Source organism: Scyliorhinus torazame, chromosome 17 (assembly GCF_047496885.1).
Source record: "Scyliorhinus torazame isolate Kashiwa2021f chromosome 17, sScyTor2.1, whole genome shotgun sequence".
In the NCBI taxonomy this organism is placed as follows: Eukaryota; Metazoa; Chordata; class Chondrichthyes; order Carcharhiniformes; family Scyliorhinidae; genus Scyliorhinus; species Scyliorhinus torazame.
The window spans coordinates 166,793,222-166,812,772 of NC_092723.1; the positions used below are offsets into that span (position 1 = coordinate 166,793,222).

Sequence of the window (19,551 nt, forward strand, 5' to 3'; positions counted from 1 at the left end):
ATTCCCTTTTCCCGCTGGCAGCATTCTGCGGGTTACCCGACGGCATGGGGTAGCTTCAACGGGAAATCCCATTGATAAGCAGCAGGAAGAGAGAAGCCTGCCGCCAGGGAACTGTGCGCTGGCGAGAAGCACGCGGCTGGAGGAGCGGAGAATCCCACCATAGTTCCCATCACATACTCACCGGTTCACAGCTATGACAGATGCTCCTTGCTGGTTCTGCACAGTGACAGCAATGTAAGCGATGAACTGGTTTGAGTTGAAGCCAGGGGGAAGGACTGCACTGTACTCAGATCTGCTACCTTTATACACATAGAACTCGTCGCAGTGAGTTCCTCCGACACCACAGCGCGTAAGGATGAAGCTATACACAAGAGGAACCCCAGTTGTCTCCCAACCTACAAAAGTAACGGGAGAGTTAGGTAGATCACCAAGAAGCATTGCTAAAGCCTGAAAAAGTCTTAAATTGGGGCTGGTTAGTACCTGTGGATAAATGCAAACCCAATGACGAAGATTGACATAGGCCTTAATATCCTAAACTGAACCACTGTTGTACACCGGCAACACTTAAAACTACGGATACCAATTTAGGTACAAAATAGCGGACAAGACGTCAACTCATATAAAATTCACCCCCTTCAACACAGTTAAATCCAGGCCCAGAGTTTCAGCAAATTCTGATGCTGTCAGAACCAAAGCAGCATGAAGCAGAGGAGGAGGAGGCCATTCGGTTCATAATACCTTTGTGAGCTCTTTGCCGGAGCAAGTCAAAGCTAATCTCAGTATCCTCCGTATCCTCCACTCTCCTAAAGCCTTGTACCTGCCTCTGCTACACAGAACATTAAAATGCGATCAAAGCATGGGTACAAATAGGTGTCAGCCTGGTCTCAGTTGGTAGCACTCGCACCTTTGAGCTAGCAGGCTCAGGTTCTGAAATTAGGCTCTAAGAAATACAGGTAATGCAGGCAATGACGGTGACATTCTACCTAAAAAAAAAGATTCATTAAATCTACAGCTTAAAAACCATGCAAATGGTTGTTTACAAACGCCATAGGCTCATTAACTGCTTTTGGGATATCAGTGTTTCTCTTATCCAATCTTTTTGGCTGGTTCATACGTCACAAGAGCTTCCTTGCCTCAGAACGTTATGGGCTCCAGCCGTGATTTAGAATTTGAGTACATTCGCTAACCTCCCAATGCAGTAATGAGGGATGCTGCACCTTTGCTGAAATGTTAACAGAAGGCTCAGTCTGCCCCAGCAAACAGAACAGGTCAGATGAATTAATCCCTATGCCTACCTGCTGTTTTTTGAAACCTTGCTACATACGAAAAATGCCGGCCAACACAACAAGAAGGACTGTAAGATGTTGCTGAGAATTGTGGAGGAAGAACGCATCATTTTCCCTTTACCATCGACCGGCAATGCAGCCAAGAATGACTGGGAATACTGCCATCGAAACCCATACAAAGAATTCTAACACTCGACGGAGACGCTCACTGTGGGGCTTACCAGTACATGTGAAGGTGACGCTGGTCGTCAAAGCACTGATATTTTCTGTGGGGAAAATCAGACATTTTCCCCCGGAAGGCAGGTGAATCGGCGGGATATATATCGATGCAAATCCCACGTTCTCCATCAGCGGGTCGGTAACGTTCAAGCTAAACGTGTAACCATCCCCATCCTCCAGAACCCCATGCCTCATGACCAGGTTCATTTCCGTGCTCCCAGTGGACGTGGTGGCATTGTCCAGGGTGAGGAGCTGCTTCTTCGAGTTTTCTACTTTCCACTGTTAGCACAAGGAAACAGGAAACAGATTAAAGATTAGGTGAAAGACACATCTGAATGTAGAATTTATCTCGGGGATATTGAAATTCCAGTGTGGTGATTAATGATTCAGTTACCATTTACCTGATGTAGATCAGCATCCAGAATAACTATGGGTGGAGTAAGTGGTGAAGACTACGTGGGCTTCTCAAAAACTCTATCTGGGAGTATGACGTAGAGCTAGAACCCAGAATTTAAAGATCTCCCAAATTGAAACTTGCATTTGGCACCTTTTTTTACGGGTTCATTACATGGTTTTCTGCTAGTGTTGATGTTAAGTTTCAATGAGGACGCTGCTGGAATGACGAGACATTTTGTGCCAAGATCTGGGCTGCTTGTGACCTTCAGTAGAGCTCAGTATTATTGAACCAAAATGGCATTTTAGGCCTGTGCAAGGTAGGGGTTGAAGCAGCTCATTCCAAAATCTCTTGTGTTTTCCCTTCCCAGCACATAATGGTCTTTTTTAAAATCCCGCTGTTTGAAGGAATGACAAGAAACACTTCCAAATTGGACACGGTGCCTTTGAAGAGCTGGGTGGAGCGATGAGTAAGTGCAATGCCCTTTTCACCTCAGCCATCAGGCTCCGGTTGCCAACTCTGGTTGGATATATTCCTGGACCTTTCATTATCATAGAATTTACAGTGCAGAAGGAGGCCATTCGGCCCATCGGGTTTGCACCAGCTCTTGGAAAGAGCATCCTACCCAAGCCCACACCCCCACCCTATCCCCATAACCCAGTAACCCCACCTAATACTAAGGGCAATTTTGGACTCTAAGGGCAATTTATCATGGCCAATCCACCTGACCTGTACATCTTAGGACTGTGGGAGGAAACCGGGGCACCCGGAGGAAAACCACGCACACACGGGGAGGATGTGCAGACTCCGCACAGACAGTGACCCAAGCCGGAATCGAACCTGGGACCCTGGAGCTGTGAAGCAATTGTGCTAACCACTGTGCTACCGTGCTGTCCGTAAATAACCTCCCGCCTCTAACCATCCCACCACACCCCAGCCCAGTCAAACAACTTTTGATTCCTATTTTCAACATTTTTGCAATTAATAAAATAAAGTATTCAAAGAAGATAGGCTTTCTTTGTTCAACAAAGCTATGGTTTTTCTGTCGTGGGCTGTTTGCAGGAGTGCACTGGAGATTAAGCATCAATTCCTGTGCATTCCAGGGCAATCCTGGAGTTTTGGCAACCCTGGATTTGGTTTTAATCACAATTTCGAGCTGAGGCAGCTTCCTCTCTGATTGCTGTAATGGAATGGGGTTTGGGCCTTGCTCTTCGGGGGAGTGAGTCCATTGCACGAAAATGGACAACGATTCCCTTAAAAATGACAATAATTGGCCCTCTTGGTCAGAGAAGTCTGGGAAATGGAACAACAATATCACTGGAGGTGGTGATAAGGGCATTACGGGGACAGAGCAGATGGAGTTTAATTCTGCGTCCAATATGTGTTATCAATACGGTTACTCAAATGATACAAATTATTCCTCAGCACTAAAAGTCCTCAACTTGATCAGCGCAAATAGTCGATTGAGTAAAACCGCACCTGGTTGGTGACTACACCACAGTCCCTCGGTACCAAACCAAAACCAGGACATGTGTTTGCTCTTACCACATACTGAGGATTGCTTTCGCAGTTGCTGCAACTTCCAGACAAGTAAACATAGGAGCTCTTGCTCACTCCATAGACCGCCTGGGCTTTACAGGAGACACACTCCAGTGACACCAGTGGTGAACTGCCGCCCTTCACCGAAATCTGTCAGGAATAAATTTAAAAACAATCTCGTTCATCATGAGGAAAGACTGGGGAAGGTGGGGTTGCTCTCAGTGAAGAAGATTCAGAGAAAATGTAATTAAAGTGATCAAAATTGATGGTTTAAATAAAAAAAATAAGAAGACACGGGCCGGGATTCACAAGGAAACATTTCTTTGTCGGAGTGAGTTGTTGTGATCCGGATGCATTTGCCGAGAGGTGGTGGAAGCTGAATCAGTCGGAGCTTTCAAGGAAGAATTTGCTACTGAAAAGATAAATGCAGGATTCTGGGTGAAATGGCAGTGGAATGAAATTAGTTTTCCCTGCCAATGAGCTGGTAAAAACACAAATGAGCTGAATGGTGTCTTCTGTCCTGTATGAACCTGTGATTCTATGATTTTTTGACTTGGTTATCAGCAAATATCTAAGTGCAAACCCTGGTTAAAGGCCATGGATTCAAGTTCCGATTCCAGTGGTTTGAGCACATAATGCAGGGTGACACCAATGCGGGACTGAGGGAATGCTGCACAGCAGTGCTGTCCCGATGAAATGTTAAAACTTCAGCCCCTTGAGATGAATGGGAAAGATCCCGTGGTACTGTTTTGAAGGCCATAGGAGTTCTCCCCAGTGTTCTGGCCATTATTTATCCTTCAGCTAACATCACCACAACAGATTACCACATTACTGTGTACAGGACTTTGATCTGCAATAATTGACTACTGCACTTCCTACATTGCTGCAGTGATTACATTTCACAAAGTGCTTTAGGATGTTCTGGGCTTGTGAACAGCATATAAATCCAAGTCAGTCTTTTTTTTCTCACTTTCTATCCAGGTTTAGCATCGGGGAAGGTGGGTGGTGATGGTGGTGGGGGCCTGCTTTAGCTCAGATGACGACGGCTCATGTGTGGTTCAGAATAACACCAGCAGTTCAATTCCTGTTCTTGCTGAGGTAGACTTAGGTCCCGTCTCCTTGCCCTGCTCCTGCAAGCGGAAGGCAATGACATGCCGTCCCTGACTAAAATTGTCAAGCTACACAGATCAGGATGAAACACCAGCAGACGATGAACGAGGACCTGCTTTTGGGCACAGCACACATGAAGGACTCTTTTATCACTAAGCATAGCAGCACGTTATTGGCTTAACCAATCCATTAAAGTATTTGACAACTTAAGTACTGAAGTAACAAAATCAGTCAACTGCAGAGCACAGTGAGAAAACGTAACGCAATGATTAATATGACTTTCTGCGGCACTTTTACTTACAAGTTGCTTGACTGATTGGGGATCCCGGTTAGGTTTACTGACACTCAGACTGCATGTATAGCTTGTGTTACGTTTCAGTTCCTTCCTGGGAATAGAGAAGATACCTCCCTTGCCAGATATATAGCAGCCAGGAAATTCCTGAAGGTAAAAGCACAGGACAGCTCATTTCACTTAGCCATTTGTTGTCTGTAAGTCCATCCCATTTGTCCCAGCAAAACAACAGTGCATGTTTCCGCCATTGTTACCCCACTGCACTTTGGAAATACTTAATTGGCTATAAATGACCTTTGGGCATTCTGCGCTCATGAAAGGCGCTATATAAATGCACATTCTTCCTTCTTCTGCTCAGATGGTTTTTTAAATGTTGCATTCTGAGAACAAGAAGCTAGATTTCTGGTCATCCTTTCAAAATCAAAACTATTTGTGTTAGTGTAGGATGATGATGAAGGCAGTACCAACCATGTACAGGTATTAGTTACATTGGAGTCAAAAGTTCCAGTGCCCGCCTCAACACATTAACAGAAGGTTTCAACTCATTCAAGATGTTCATGCTATGAATGTGGATCAAGTTACTCGGACTACTGGCATGCTGGTCACACTGTACCTACGTTGGCTCCCGGTCTGGCAATGCCTCCATTTTAAAGTCCTCGTTCTTCAATGTCTTCAGCCGTCCTCATATCTGTAACCCCCTACAACCCCAGAACCCTCACGCACATCCCCAATTTTCATCAATCCAATACTGTTGGCCATGTTGTCAGCTGCCTGTGCTCCAAAGACTGGAATTCCCTCCTTAAATCTCTCCCTTTCTCTCTTCTCCTTTAAGACGCTCCTTTGGCAAAGCGTTTGATCGCCTGTCTTAATAACTCATTTTGTGCGCTGGTGTCCAATTTTGCCTGATAATCACGCATGTGAAGTACCTTGGGACATGTTACTATATTAAATCTGTTATATAAATGCAAGTTATTGTTGTTTGCCCTGCTGTTGTCTCTCATCTGCATTAAGAATCTGAATATTGAAGCTATATCCTCCCCGTGTGTGCGTGGGTTTCCTCCGGGTGCTCCGGTTTCCTCCCACAGTCCAAAGATGTGCAGGTTAGGTGGATTGGCCATGATAAATTGCCCTTAGTGTCCAAAATTGCCCTTTGTGTTGGGTGGGGTTACTGGGTTATGGGGATAGGGTGGAGGTGTTGACCTTGGGTAGGGTGCTCTTTCCAAGAGCCGGTGCAGACTCGATGGGCCGAGTGGCCTCCTTCTGCACTGTAAATTCTATGATCTATGATGTATCAAGGTTATGTTTTTTGGGGTTCCATTCAGATTCTTTCCTCATGCTCAATAAGTCAACTCTTTCTTCAAGGGACCAGAACACGTTCTTCCACCCACAATTTCTGATATTGTACTGGCGCTGGCGTGTTGAATCGGAATTTCTGTTACTGTATTCAGTTTACTCGACAGGATAAAAGCCCTCTTGTGACATTGTAAACTTCAGATAGTGGCAGATGGCGATCAGGTACAGATGGGAAAATCCAACACAAGAACAAAGAACAAAGACAAGGGTAGCAAGTAACATCCTGCTCCTCAGCTACTGCAACCACTTATTCCGCAGAAATGATTAGACCTTTCATTTTTATAAGCAGACTCAGAGCACGTTTAGCCAGCTTAGAATCTGCATTCCAAAAGGTAAACACAGGCTTTCAAGGAACAATTAATTTTGAGATGGTTAACAATTGGAGGTAGAGTGAAAGTCAGGGGAACACAAACATTTGGTTAATAAACATTGTTCCGATGGGTGTTAGATCTACAATATGAGAGAGAGGTCTATTTAAGTAAGAGATGAGCTGCAGATATTTGTGCGAGATTAGCTGTAGTTAACGGAATTCTACTTGAATCTCATCAATAAATCTGAGAAACAATGGGCTGTATTCCCCGACGGGAATGTTTTTGCCAGGGTAGGCAGATAAAATAGGGCCTGTGCCCGCCTCATCAGCTTCCCACCCATACTTCAGCTAACCCCCATAATATGGGGATGGGAGGGGGGTGACATAATCGGCAGACTGCACGCCATGTTTAAACATGGTCAATGGGGCTTGTTAACTAGCCAACTGACCCCAAACATACACTGCCTGTGCCATAATATGATTGGCGTGGACGGTTGGGCGGGAGTGGGAAGGCTGTCTTTTTTAAAAAGGTTGTCAAAGGGTGGGAAGGAAGGGGTGGTTACTATCTTCGGGGGGTGGGGAGGGGTGGGGGGGCAGAGAGGATCTGCTCCCCCACCCCCTGTAACATTCGATTCGGTCCATGTGACTCATCATTAATCATTTCAGCCATCCCACAACCTGAATCAACACAGGGGCTATGTGTAGGGTTTCATTAACGCCATGGAGTCTCCACTCTCTATCGGAAACATTGATAAGATGGAGGAGGAATAGGTTGCAGTGTACTTCCTGCCCCGACAGCACCTACCAAACCCGTGATCTCCACCGCCTAGAAGGCAGCGGATTGATGGGAACAGCGCTGCTTCCCAGCTCCCCTCCACATCACGCACCATGCAAATGTGGGCATATCCCTCAATCATCACTCGGCTAAAATCCTGAAACTCCCTGACAACATCGTGGGTGCACCAAAACAAGGTGCTGGAGTGGTACAGGAAGAGGGCCCACCACCACCACACTCTCAGGGCAGCTAGGGTGGGCAATAATTGCTGCTCTTCCCAGCGACTCCCACATCCTGAGAATGAATTTTACAAAACTTTCCGCAGCTTTTGAAGTTGAACGAAAATCCTCTCTCACAATTGTAGCCAGCTAGCAAAGATCAACAGGATTTAAATTACAGGGGATGTTTGTTAGTCAAAGGTGCACCTCTTGCCCCCGACGCTTCTTTCAGTCGGAAGAATTCCCTCATGTTTTAAAATTAAAACCCGCGACACAAAAACAGAAGGCGCCTCAACAGATTATCAAGTTAGTGGAGAGTTTCCTGAACTTTCTCCAGATTCGAGGCAAACATTCATTTGCATGCATGATCAAACACTTAAACTTAAATTGATCAAACTCAGGACTAAGGCTGTGCTAAGTGCTCTCCAGGTCATTTGCAATCAGACTTTACAGAGCTCATTTTGCAACTGGCTCAGTAATTCTCTGTGGCGGGTAAAATGCAAGCCACAGCAATTAAAAATTAAAGTGATTAGTTTACGTATCCTAGATACCAAAAATATGTCAAGTTTATTGTCCTTTTGAATTGCACAAGCACTTCCCTTTATCATAACGTACTTGTCAGATTAGATAATGGTATAAAAATGTTGGGGAGTGGAAAAGTGGTAAGTGATTTGCAGAACGATTTTGACAGATACCATTGTAGAGACAGATGGCACATGAAACAAAACATGGATAAATTAATGAATTGGTGGAGAGGGATGTAGAAAGGGACCTGGATGGTTGATTCATCAAATTCGATGACAGGATGATGTGGCGAAGCAGCTGGAAATACAGATGGGATGTGAGATAGGTGGCAAATCCTCCGAGGTTATGCTGCAGACCTGCTGTGCACACTTGTAGTATTGTCTGGAATTCTGTATGTCACACGTTGGAGATGGTGCAGAGAGTAGATACGGAGCTGATCCCCATGTGTAAAGAACATGAACCATGCCAAAAATATTTTGAGGATTAAACTGAGGCGGTTTGGGGTTGGGTGGGGCGGGGGTATTCTTTCTGAATCTGGGATTTTTCACCTTTGCACTGTGACTGAAATCCTAACAGGAGACGGCTGTGGGTAGCCCTGAAGCAGGGAAAATAATGGTAATTGGGACAGATAGGACGGATACTCCAATAATGGGGCTATGTCCCCACGCCCGAGGAAAGACGTGCGCTCTGGACTTATCTGGAGAAAGTCCAGGGTGATTCTCTGAGTTGCAGCGGGCTTGCAGGGCCCCGGTGTAGTCCTTGCAGCTCCGGTTGCCGATACGGGGCTCTGCACTTCCGATCGGGGGGGGGGTCCGCGAATGTGTACATTGGCAGCCTTCGGCGGCTGCCCTGCACAACATGGCCGACCCACACCGCGGACCGGCACCAAGAAGATAGGCCCGCCCCCCAGATCGTGCGTGCCCGCGAATCGGTGGCCCCCGATCGGTAGCCTGGCCATCCTGGAGCCCCCCTGTGAACGATCCACCCGCCCTCCCACCAGGGCGGCCGCGGACTGAGTCCGCAGGCGCCACACCGAGTTCCCGCCGGGTGGAACCATGAGGAGAGAAACACGCCGTCAGGAACTCGGCCAGCTGCACTCAGTGAATCGCCGTGGGGGGCCTCTTTCAATGACACCCGACTGGCGCTGCGCGCACACGATTGGCGGCGATTCTCCGGGGACCAGAGAATTGCGGGAGCAGCGTTGGGCCTGATCTCGGGTTTGACGCCCATTCTCCGCCCCCGCGCCGAGCGCAATTTCGGCACGGAGGGTCGGAGAACCCTGCCCATAGTGTAGGGTCCCTTCCTGGATCTCTATGTCAAAGGCAAAAACACCTCCCTCCATCCAGAACCATGGGAAATGTGACCACTGGAAGACGTTCGGAATATTGGATTCACAGCATTGGGTAATTTAAGTGTTATAAGCCTGGGGGTAGAGTGTGTTTGACTGCAGTGGTCACGTTCGCTTAAAAATAGTTCTGTGACTTCCGATGGCGGCCATGGAGGAGTAGGTTGCATATTTGATAGCTCCTGCCTGAGACGGACTTTTGGACCTTTTTCCCCTGTTTTTTTCCTGATTTTATGGGATAAATCGGTGAAGAGTGAGACAGTAAGGAGAAATCCCCCTCCGGTGGATGTAGAATTGGGCCAGAAGTGGCCATGTGAGAAGACAAAGTCCTAGAAGGAAGACGCGAGCAGAGCTGGTAACACGGGACAGCATGGCGGAGAGCAAGGGCCGCGGGGAGACGGCACAGTGGTCGATTGAGCAGCTGGTGAAGTTTTACGAAGATTGCTTCGCCAAGCTGAAGAAGGACACGCTGGACCCGATTAAGGCTTCGATTGATCAAGTTGTGCAGAAGCAAGAGACCCACGGGAGAGCGATCCAGGAGGTGGAGAAAAAGGTGTCCGAGCACAAGGAGTACATAACCGTGCTGGTGACCAAGGTGGAGATGATGAACGACCACCAGAAAAGAATTCAGGAGAAGCTGGAGGACCTGGAGAACAGGTCCAGGAGGCAGAATCTTAGAATTGTCGGCCTCCCTGAAGGCAGTAAGAGATCGGATGCGAGAACTTATGAGACGGACATGCTGGAGAAGGTGATGGAGGCCGAGGCGTTCCCTCGGCCCCTGGAAGTGGATAGCGCGCACAGAGCCCTCGCGAAGAAGCCCCAAGCGAACGAGCCGCCGAGGGCCATGGTGGTACACTTTCACCGTTTCCTGGACAAGGAACACGTTCTGCGGTGGATCAAGAAGGAACGGAGCAGCAAATGGGAGAACTGTGAGCTGCGCATTGATCAGGATTTGGGCGCGAGATGGGTTTAATCGGGCAAAAATGGCCCTCTTTAAGAAGGGGGTGAGGTTTGGGATGCTGTACCCAGCCCGTCTGTGGGTCACACATGAGGAAGGGGACTTCTACTTTGAAACACCAGACGGAGTATGGACTTTTATTAAAGAAAAGAGGCTGGAGGCGAATTAAAAGACACTGAAGCCTTGGAGTACTGTGGCGACGATTTGTTGAGCTGGGTTGTATAAATATAAGTAGCGATATGTGTAATCAGGGGCTGTTTGGATGGCTAAAGGTAACTTTGTCTTGCAGGGAGCTGGTTAGAGGGGGGATGGGCTGTGGAGTTGGTTCTGCTTTTTGGGTGATTATTTTTCTAAAGTGGCTGTTTCTTCACTGTGTTTTCTGATGTTTGTTTTCTGGGGAATGTGATGCTTTTGAAATGAACATGAAATGAAAATCGCTTATTGTCACAAGTAGGCTTCAAATGAAGTTACTGTGAAAAGCCCCTAGTCGCCACATTCCGGCTCCTGTTCGGGGAGGCTGGTACGGGAATTGAACCGTGCTGCTGGCCGGTGCAAATGTTTATCCATGTAGGGGGAGAGAACAATGGGGAGACAGACTGCTTGGTGCTAGGGGCGGGCACTATCAAGTCAGCATGGGTCAGCTGACTCTCGGAAGCACAGTGGGGGGTGAGCAGGTGTTAAGCTGGAGCTTGACTTGGGGGGTTGGGTTTTTAGTGTTCTGGTAGGGGGGAGGGAGAGGGGGTTAGCTGCTTTGCTGACAGGGGAGGAACTGTTACTAGGGGACAAATGGGAGGTCGGGAACGGCGACTGCCCAAGGGGGGACTCGAGGAGGCGGAGGGCGCGAGCTAGAGGCTGGCCTAAAAAGGGTGATGGTTGGTCGGCAAGCGGGGCGGGGGGGGGGCTGGAAGCCCCCAGATCAGGCTGATTACATAGAACGTCAGAGGGCTGAATGGGCCGGTCAAGAGGGCTCGCGTTTTTGCGCATTTGAGGGGGCTGAAGACGGACGTGGCAATGCTACAAGAGACACACCTAAAGGTTACAGACCAGACGAGATTGAGAAAGGGGTGGGTCAGCCAAGTATTCCACTCAGGGCTGGACTGAAAGACCAGGGGGTAGCGATCCTGATCCGCAAACGAGTGGCATTCGAGTCAGGGAGAATCGTGTCAGACAAGGGGGGTAAGTACATAATGGTGAGTGGGAAGCTGGAGAGGGTGCGGGTGGTACTCGTGAACGTATATGCACCGAATTGGGACGATGTGGAATTTATGAGGCGGGTTTTAGGTAAGATCCCAGACTTAGAATCACATAACCTGATCATGGGAGGAGACTTTAACACAGTCATTGATCCAGAATTGGACCGGTCAAAATCCAGGACAGGGAGGAGGCCGGCTGTGGCAAAGGAATTGAAGGTGTTTATGGAACAGATGGGGGGAGTAGACCCATGGAGATTTGCACGGCCAAGGGCGAAGGAGTTTTCCTTTTTCTCACATGTCCACAAGGTATACTCTCGCATCGACTTTTTGTTCTGAGCTGGGTGCTAATATCGAAGGTGGTGGATACGGAGTACTCGGCAATCGCAATGTCAGATCATGCCCCGCATTGGGTGGATCCACAGGTTAGTGTGGAGAGAGGGCAACGCCTGCTGTGGAGACTGGAGCTGTGGAGACTGGATGTGGGGTTGCTAGCGGACGAAGCGATCTGTGGGCGGATTAACAAGTCCATCCAGATCTAGCTGGAAACAAATGATACGGGGGAGGTCTCCGCAGCGACGGTTTGGGAAGCTCTGAAGGCAGTGGTCAGAGGGGAATTAATCTCGATAAGGGGCCCACAGAGAAAAGGCGGAATGGGTTGAGAAGGATAGATCAGTGGAGGAGATACTCCAGGTGGACAGGAGATACTCGGAGGCCCCGGATGCGGGGCTACTGAGGGAGCGGCGGAGGTTACAGGCGGAGTTTGGGCTGTTGACCACAGGGAAAGCAGAGGAACAGTTGAGGAAGGCAAGGGGGCGATTTATGAGTACGGGGAAAAGGCTAGCAGAATGATGGCGCACCAGCTCAGGAAAAGGGAGGCAGCCAGGGAGATAGGTAAAGTAAAGAGTAGAGGCGGGAATATTATACTGGACCCAGCGGGGGTGAACGAGGTGTTTAACGACTTCTATCGTAAATTATATGAGTCGGAACCCCCGGCTGGGGTGGAGGGATGAGGCAGTTTTTGGATCAGTTGAGGTTCCCGAGGGTAGATGAGGATCTGGTGGAAGGGTTGGGAGCCCCAATTGAGATTGAGGAAATAATCAAGGGGCTGGAAGGCATGCAGTCGGGCAAGGCCCCGGGGCCTGACGGCTACTCGGTGGAATTCTATCAGAAGTTTTCAGAGATATTGAGCCCACTGCTGGTGAGGACATTTAATAAAGCAAGAGAGAAGGGTGTCCTCCCCCCAACAATGTCGCAGGCCTCAATTTCATTGATCCTGAAACGGGAGAAGGATCCGGAGCAATGCGGGTCATACAGGCCGATTTCTCTACTGAATGTGGATGTCAAACTGCTGGCTAAGATACTGGCCACAAGGATAGAGGACTGTGTCCCGGGGGTGATAGGGGAAGACCAGATGAGATTTGTAAAGGGCAGGCAACTCAAGGCCAATGTTCGAAGGCTTTTCAATGTTATTATGATGCCCTCAGAAGGAGAGGAGGTGGAGGTGGTGGTAGCGATGGATGCGGAGAAGGCTTTTGACCGGGTGGAGTGGAATTACATGTGGGAGGCGCTGGGAAGGTTTGGGTTTGGTGAGGGCTTTATTGACTGGGTGTGGTTGCTCTATCAGGCACCAATAGCGAGTGTGCGTACGAACCAGCTGAGGTCGGGGTACTTTAAACTAGACCGAGGGACGAGGCAAGGGTGCCCCCTCTCTCCCCGTTACTGTTTGCTCTGGCCATAGAGCCATTGGCCAAGGCGTTAAGAGCGTCTAGGAACTGGAAAGGGCTGGTTCGGGGGTGGGGTGGGGGTGGAGCACCGGGTCTCGCTTTACGCAAATGACCTGCTCTTGTATATTTTAGACCCGTTGGAGGGGATGGGGAAGTAATGTGAATCTTGGGGGAATTTGGCAATTTTACAGGGTATAAATTGAACATGGGGAAAAACGAGATGTTCGCGATACAGGCAAGAGGACAGGAGAAGAGACTGGGAGAGCTGCCACTTAGAATGGTGGGGAAGAGCTTTCAATATCTGGGAACCCAGGTGGCCCGGGAATGGGAGGCACTGCATCCCGGTTGGTAGAACAAATAGAAGGGGACTTTAAGAGGTGGGACATGCTCCCACTATCACTGGCGTGGAGGGTACAGACCGTGAAAATGACGATTCTCCTCAGATTTCTGTTTGTCTTTCAGTGCCTCCCCATCTTCATCCCAAAGGCCTTTTTCAAGCGGGTGAATAAGGTTATTTTGGGCTTTGTGTGGGCGGGTAAAACCCCGCGAGTGAAGAAAGTGTTGCTGGAGCGCAGTCGGGGGGAGGGTGGGTTGGCACTGCCGAACTTCTGCAATTACTACTGGGTGGCTAATATAGCCATGATTAGGAAGTGGGTAGTGGGGGAGGGGTCGGCATGGGAGCGGATGGAGGCGGCGTCATATAAAGACACCAGTTTGGGAGCCTTGGTAACGGCACCTGTGCGTTCTCGCCAGCCCGATACTCCACAAGTCCGGTGGTAGTGGCGGCTCGGAGGATCTGGGGGCAATGGAGGAGATATAAGAGAGTGGGGGGAGCATCAGTTTGGACCCCGATTTATAATAATCATAGGTTTGTACCAGGTAGGCTAGAACCGGTGGGTTCCGGAGTTGGCAAAGGGCAGGAATTAGAAGGATGGGGGATCTATTTATAGACGGGAGCTTCCCCAGCTTGAAAGCCTTGGAGGATAAATTTGAATTGCCAGCAGGGAATGGTTTTAGGTATTTGCAGGTGCGAGACTTCCTGAGAAAACAGGTGCCGGCCTTCCCGCTGCTGCCGCCACGGGGATACAGGATAGAGTAGTCTCCAGTACCTGGGTGGGCGAGGGGAAGGTTTCAGATATTTACCAGAAGCTTTCGGAGGCGGAGGGAACTCCGGTGGAGGAGCTTTCGGGCAAGTGGGAACAGGAGCTAGGTGGAGAGATAGAGGCGTGTCAATGGGCGGATGCCCTAAGCAGGGTTAATACATCCTCATCATGTGCCAGGCTTAGCCTGATACAATTTAAGGCAGTCCACCGGGCACACATGACAGCGGCTAGGATGAGCAGGTTTTTCGGGCTAGAAGATAGGTGTGCGAGGTAGGTGCGCGGGAAGCCCAGCAAATCATGTCCACATGTTCTGGGCATGCCCGAAGCTTAGAGAGTTTTGGCAGGGTTTTGCTAAGGCAATGTCCACGGTGCTAAAAACACGAGTGGTGCCGAGTCCGGAGGTAGCGATCTTTGGAGTGTCGGAAGAGCCGGGAGTTCAGGAGGTGAAAGAGGCTGACGTCTTGGCCTTTGCCTCCCTGGTAGCCCGGAGACGGATCTTGTTAATGTGGCGGGACTCGAAGTCCCCGAGTGTAGAGACTTGGGTTAGTGACATGGCTGGGTTTCTCAGTCTCGAGAAAATAAAGTTCGCCTTAAGAGGGTCAATGGTCGGGTTCACCCGGAGGTGGCAGCCGTTCGTCAACTTTCTCGGGAAAAATTATGCAGTATTTCAAGGGGGGGGGGGGGGGGGAGGACCGGATTGTTGTTGTATGGTTAGGGTGTGTGAAGTTTGAGATGGGGAGGGAAATGTTTATTATACTATGGTGATGTCATTGTCTATGTTATTTTTATAAAAATTTTCAAATACTTTAATAAAAATATTTTAAAAAAAATAAATAAAAATAGTTCTGTTTTGCAGGGCCTGCGTGCTTTTAGCAGCCAGAAGGTGAAATTGAGAAAGGAATATGTTTTTTCAGTCTGGGCTAATGGACTGTGGTTTGACTGGGAAAGTCCCTGGGGAGTTAATGTGCTTTGCAGCCTGCAGAAATGATTTGTTTTTTAGCTTGGGGAGATGAGATCACTGCTGGGTAGAGCCACGGAATTCAGAGAGACAATTTGAAAAACTTTGGGGAGGCAGTTTTTTTGAGAGTTCATTGGAGAGAGGAGTTGATGTCTGATCTGCCTGATGCTGAGTCCACAGTTCTCCCACAGGAAGATAGGTTCAGAGCTGTATGTTTCTTTTCTTGTTGTTTAATGGGAAATTGAGTAGTAGTGGTTAAGAGGTAATTGAAAGCTGTTCTTTTCTGTGAAGTTAAAAAGATTCAATATTGTAGTCATAATAAAATTTTGTTTTAAAAATAACTGAGCCCTATTTCTTCATGCAATCACTCCTGGAGCGAATCACTCTTTCTGTACAGTCTTACAAATAAACTAAAATATTGGGGTTTCGGCCCAGTATCCGGTCCAGTCTGGTCTGGAATTGTAACAGAGGGATAAAGAGAATTTCTATTTTCCACAGTATGTTATGATCTGGAATGCGCTGCTTGAAGGTGTACAGGAAGTAGATTGAATGGAAATTGGGCATGTGCTTGAAAAGGAAAGGAAATTATCAGGATACGGGGAAGAGATGGGGGATTGGGACTAATCGGATAGCTCTTTAAAGAGCAGGCACAGGCTGGATGACCTCCTTCTGTGCTGCAAGAATCTAAAGGACAGGGTTAGACAGGCCTTCACCAAAACATACCTTGAAGTAGACTGAGGGCCAGATTTTCGCCACGGCATAGAGTCTCTCGGCTGTGGCACAAATGGCCGACGAGCCTAGAAATCAAAGTCCCACCCTGGAACACGGCATTTTCTATTTTTGTGGGGGTGGGACTCGAGTCAGGCCAGGGTTCGCACATGGTTTATAGAAAATCACCACTGAAATGGTATTTTGGGAGACCAGGAGTATGAAATCCAAAGAGTGCAGTTTAGACCAGTTAAGAGCTGGTCTGAACATGGTGGATTCATTTGGATAGCCAAGGTATTCTATTGGAGAGAAAGGGTGCCCCTATAGATCTGACCCCAGGACTTCTTTAGGGGAGGTAAGGCACCCTTTTGGGTAGACAAGACACCCTTTGGGACTGTCAAAGTAAACATTGTATGTCAACAGATCTTAAACTCACTCGAACTGTCAAAGCTGTCAAAGAACTGTCAAAGGATACAAGGGGGAAAGAGCAATGGGTAGTGGGTGGGGGCATGGGCTGGCATGATCTGGCACTGAGTTTACGTAGGCACTATAAAGAATCATGGGAATGTGGGAAGGCAACGGGGATATGAAGTGTCATGGATGGTGGTTAGAGGGGCATAGGTTGGCATTGGGGGCATGAGGAATCATGGGGTGTGTGGGGGGCATGAGGTGGCCTAGATTGGCATGGATGGGCATGGGGATTATGTGGGTGGGTAAGGACTGGAGGGCTGATTCTTGTTGCAATTTTTAAAAAAATTAATTCAATAAAAGAGTCGATTTCGGCGGCGTGAGAGCAGCTGGTTAGTCAGTTTCAGCGGGAGCATTGCGGAAGGAGGGTGCTGGGAGGTAAGTCAACCTTTAAAAGCACTTCTCTTTGCAGGGGCAGGCCAGTCGATTTCGGCGGCGTGAGAGCAGCTGGTTAGTCAGTTTCAGCGGGAGCATTGCGGAAGGAGGGTGCTGGGAGGTAAGTCAACCTTTAAAAGCACTTCTCTTTGCAGGGGCAGGCCAGTCGATTTCGGCGGCGTGAGAGCAGCTGGTTAGTCAGTTTCAGCGGGAGCATTGCGGAAGGAGGGTGCTGGGAGGTAAGTCAACCTTTAAAAGCACTTCTCTTTGCAGGGGCAGGCCAGTCGATTTCGGCGGCGTGAGAGCAGCTGGTGAGTGGTGAGTCAGTTTCAGCAGGAGCTGAGACTTTTTCTCTTTTCTTTAAATTAGTTTTTTAGGCGGGATCAGGAAGTCGACCCGCGGACGTCTGGGAAGACCCTCACCAATAAATTCTGGTGGAGAGGAAACCCGAGACACTACACGTGTAGTGTCTCCCACCCGCCCTCCTCCTCTAACCTAATAATAAAACCCATTGGTCTGAGGTAAGTACCATATTTTTATTATATTATTATTATTTTTTATAAAAATTTAATTTAGTTGTTAGCCAGATCTTGGTAGAAAGTTAGAGGAATGGCAGGGAAGGGAGTACAATGTTCCTCCTGCAGGATGTTTGAGGTGAGGGATGCAGTTAGTGTCCCTGCTGATTTTACCTGCAGGAAGTGCTGCCATCTCCAGCTCCTCCAAGACCGAGTTAGGGAACTGGAGCTGGAGTTGGAAGAACTTCGGATCATTCGGGAGGCAGAAGGGGTCATAGATAGCAGCTTCAGGGAATTAGTTACACCAAAGATTGGAGATAGGTGGGTAACTGTAAGAGGGACTGGGAAAAAACAGTCAGTGCAGGGATCCCCTGCGGTCGTTCCCCTGAGAAACAAGTATACCGCTTTGGATACTTGTGGGGGGGACGACTTACCAGGGGTAAGCCATGGGGTACGGGCCTCTGGCACGGAGTCTGTCCCTGTTGCTCAGAAGGGAAGGGGGGAGAGGAGCAGAGCATTAGTAATTGGGGACTCTATAGTCAGGGGCACAGATAGGAGATTTTGTGGGAGCGTGAGAGACTCACGTTTGGTATGTTGCCTCCCAGGTGCAAGGGTACGTGATGTCTCGGATCGTGTTTTCCGGGTCCTTAGGGGGGAGGGGGAGCAGCCCCAAGTCGTGGTCCACATTGGCACCAACGACATAGGTAGGAAAGGGGACAAGGATGTCAGGCAGGCTTTCAGGGAGCTAGGATGGAAGCTCAGAACTAGAACAAACAGAGTTGTTATCTCTGGGTTGTTGCCCGTGCCACGTGATAGTGAGATGAGGAATAGGGAGAGAGAGCATTTAAACACGTGGCTACAGGGATGGTGCAGGCGGGAGGGTTTCAGATTTTTGGATAACTGGGGCTCTTTCTGCGGAAGGTGGGACCTCTACAGACAGGATGGTCTACATCTGAACCTGAGGGGCACAAATATCCTGGGGGGGAGATTTGTTAGTGCTCTTTGGGGGGGTTTAAACTAATGCAGCAGGGGCATGGGAACCTGGATTGTAGTTTTAGGGTAAGGGAGAATGAGAGTATAGAGGTCAGGAGCACAGATTTGACGTCGCAGGAGGGGGCCAGCGTTCAGGTAGGTGGTTTGAAGTGTGTCTACTTCAATGCCAGGAGTATACGAAACAAGGTAGGGGAACTGGCAGCGTGGGTTGGTACCTGGGACTTCGATGTTGTGGCCATTTCGGAGACATGGATAGAGCAGGGACAGGAATGGATGTTGCAGGTTCCGGGGTTTAGGTGTTTTAGTAAGCTCAGAGAAGGAGGCAAAAGAGGGGGAGGTGTGGCGCTGCTAGTCAAGAGCAGTATTACGGTGGCGGAGAGGATGCTAGATGGGGACTCTTCTTCCGAGGTAGTATTGGCTGAAGTTAGAAACAGGAAAGGAGAGGTCACCCTGTTGGGAGTTTTTTATAGGCCTCCTAATAGTTCTAGGGATGTAGAGGAAAGGATGGCGAAGATGATTCTGGATATGAGCGAAAGTAACAGGGTAGTTATTATGGGAGACTTTAACTTTCCAAATATTGACTGGGAAAGATATAGTTCGAGTACAATAGATGGGTCGTTTTTTGTACAGTGTGTGCAGGAGGGTTTCCTGAAACAATATGTTGACAGGCCAACAAGAGGCGAGGCCACGTTGGATTTGGTTTTGGGTAATGAACCAGGCCAGGTGTTGGATTTGGAGGTAGGAGAGCACTTTGGGGACAGTGACCACAATTCGGTGATGTTTACGTTAATGATGGAAAGGGATAAGTATACACCGCAGGGCAAGAGTTATAGCTGGGGGAAGGGCAATTATGATGCCATTAGACGTGACTTGGGGGGGATAAGGTGGAGAAGTAGGCTGCAAGTGTTGGGCACACTGGATAAGTGGGGCTTGTTCAAGGATCAGCTACTGCGTGTTCTTGATAAGTATGTACCGGTCAGACAGGGAGGAAGGCGTCGAGCGAGGGAACCGTGGTTTACCAGGGAAGTGGAATCTCTTGTTAAGAGGAAGAAGGAGGCCTATGTGAAGATGAAGTGTGAAGTTTCGGTTGGGGCGATGGATAGTTACAAGGTAGCGAGGAAGGATCTAAAGAGAGAGCTAAGACGAGCAAGGAGGGGACATGAGAAGTATTTGGCAGGAAGGATCAAGGA

General features: G+C 48.7%; 1 protein-coding gene across 2 annotated transcripts in view; it reads right to left on the reverse strand.

Moving 5' to 3' along the window:
• Positions 1 to 19,551, reverse strand: part of pkd1a (polycystic kidney disease 1a) — a 239,617-nt gene that overhangs the window by 93,559 nt on the left and 126,507 nt on the right. For both annotated transcript variants that reach the window (XM_072481591.1, XM_072481590.1), the window contains exons 17-20: positions 4,850 to 4,987; positions 3,445 to 3,588; positions 1,508 to 1,784; positions 182 to 395 (exon numbers count right to left, since the gene is read on the reverse strand). In XM_072481591.1, coding sequence (XP_072337692.1) covers positions 182 to 395; positions 1,508 to 1,784; positions 3,445 to 3,588; positions 4,850 to 4,987 — 773 coding nt within the window. The remainder of the gene's footprint in view (positions 1 to 181; positions 396 to 1,507; positions 1,785 to 3,444; positions 3,589 to 4,849; positions 4,988 to 19,551) is intronic.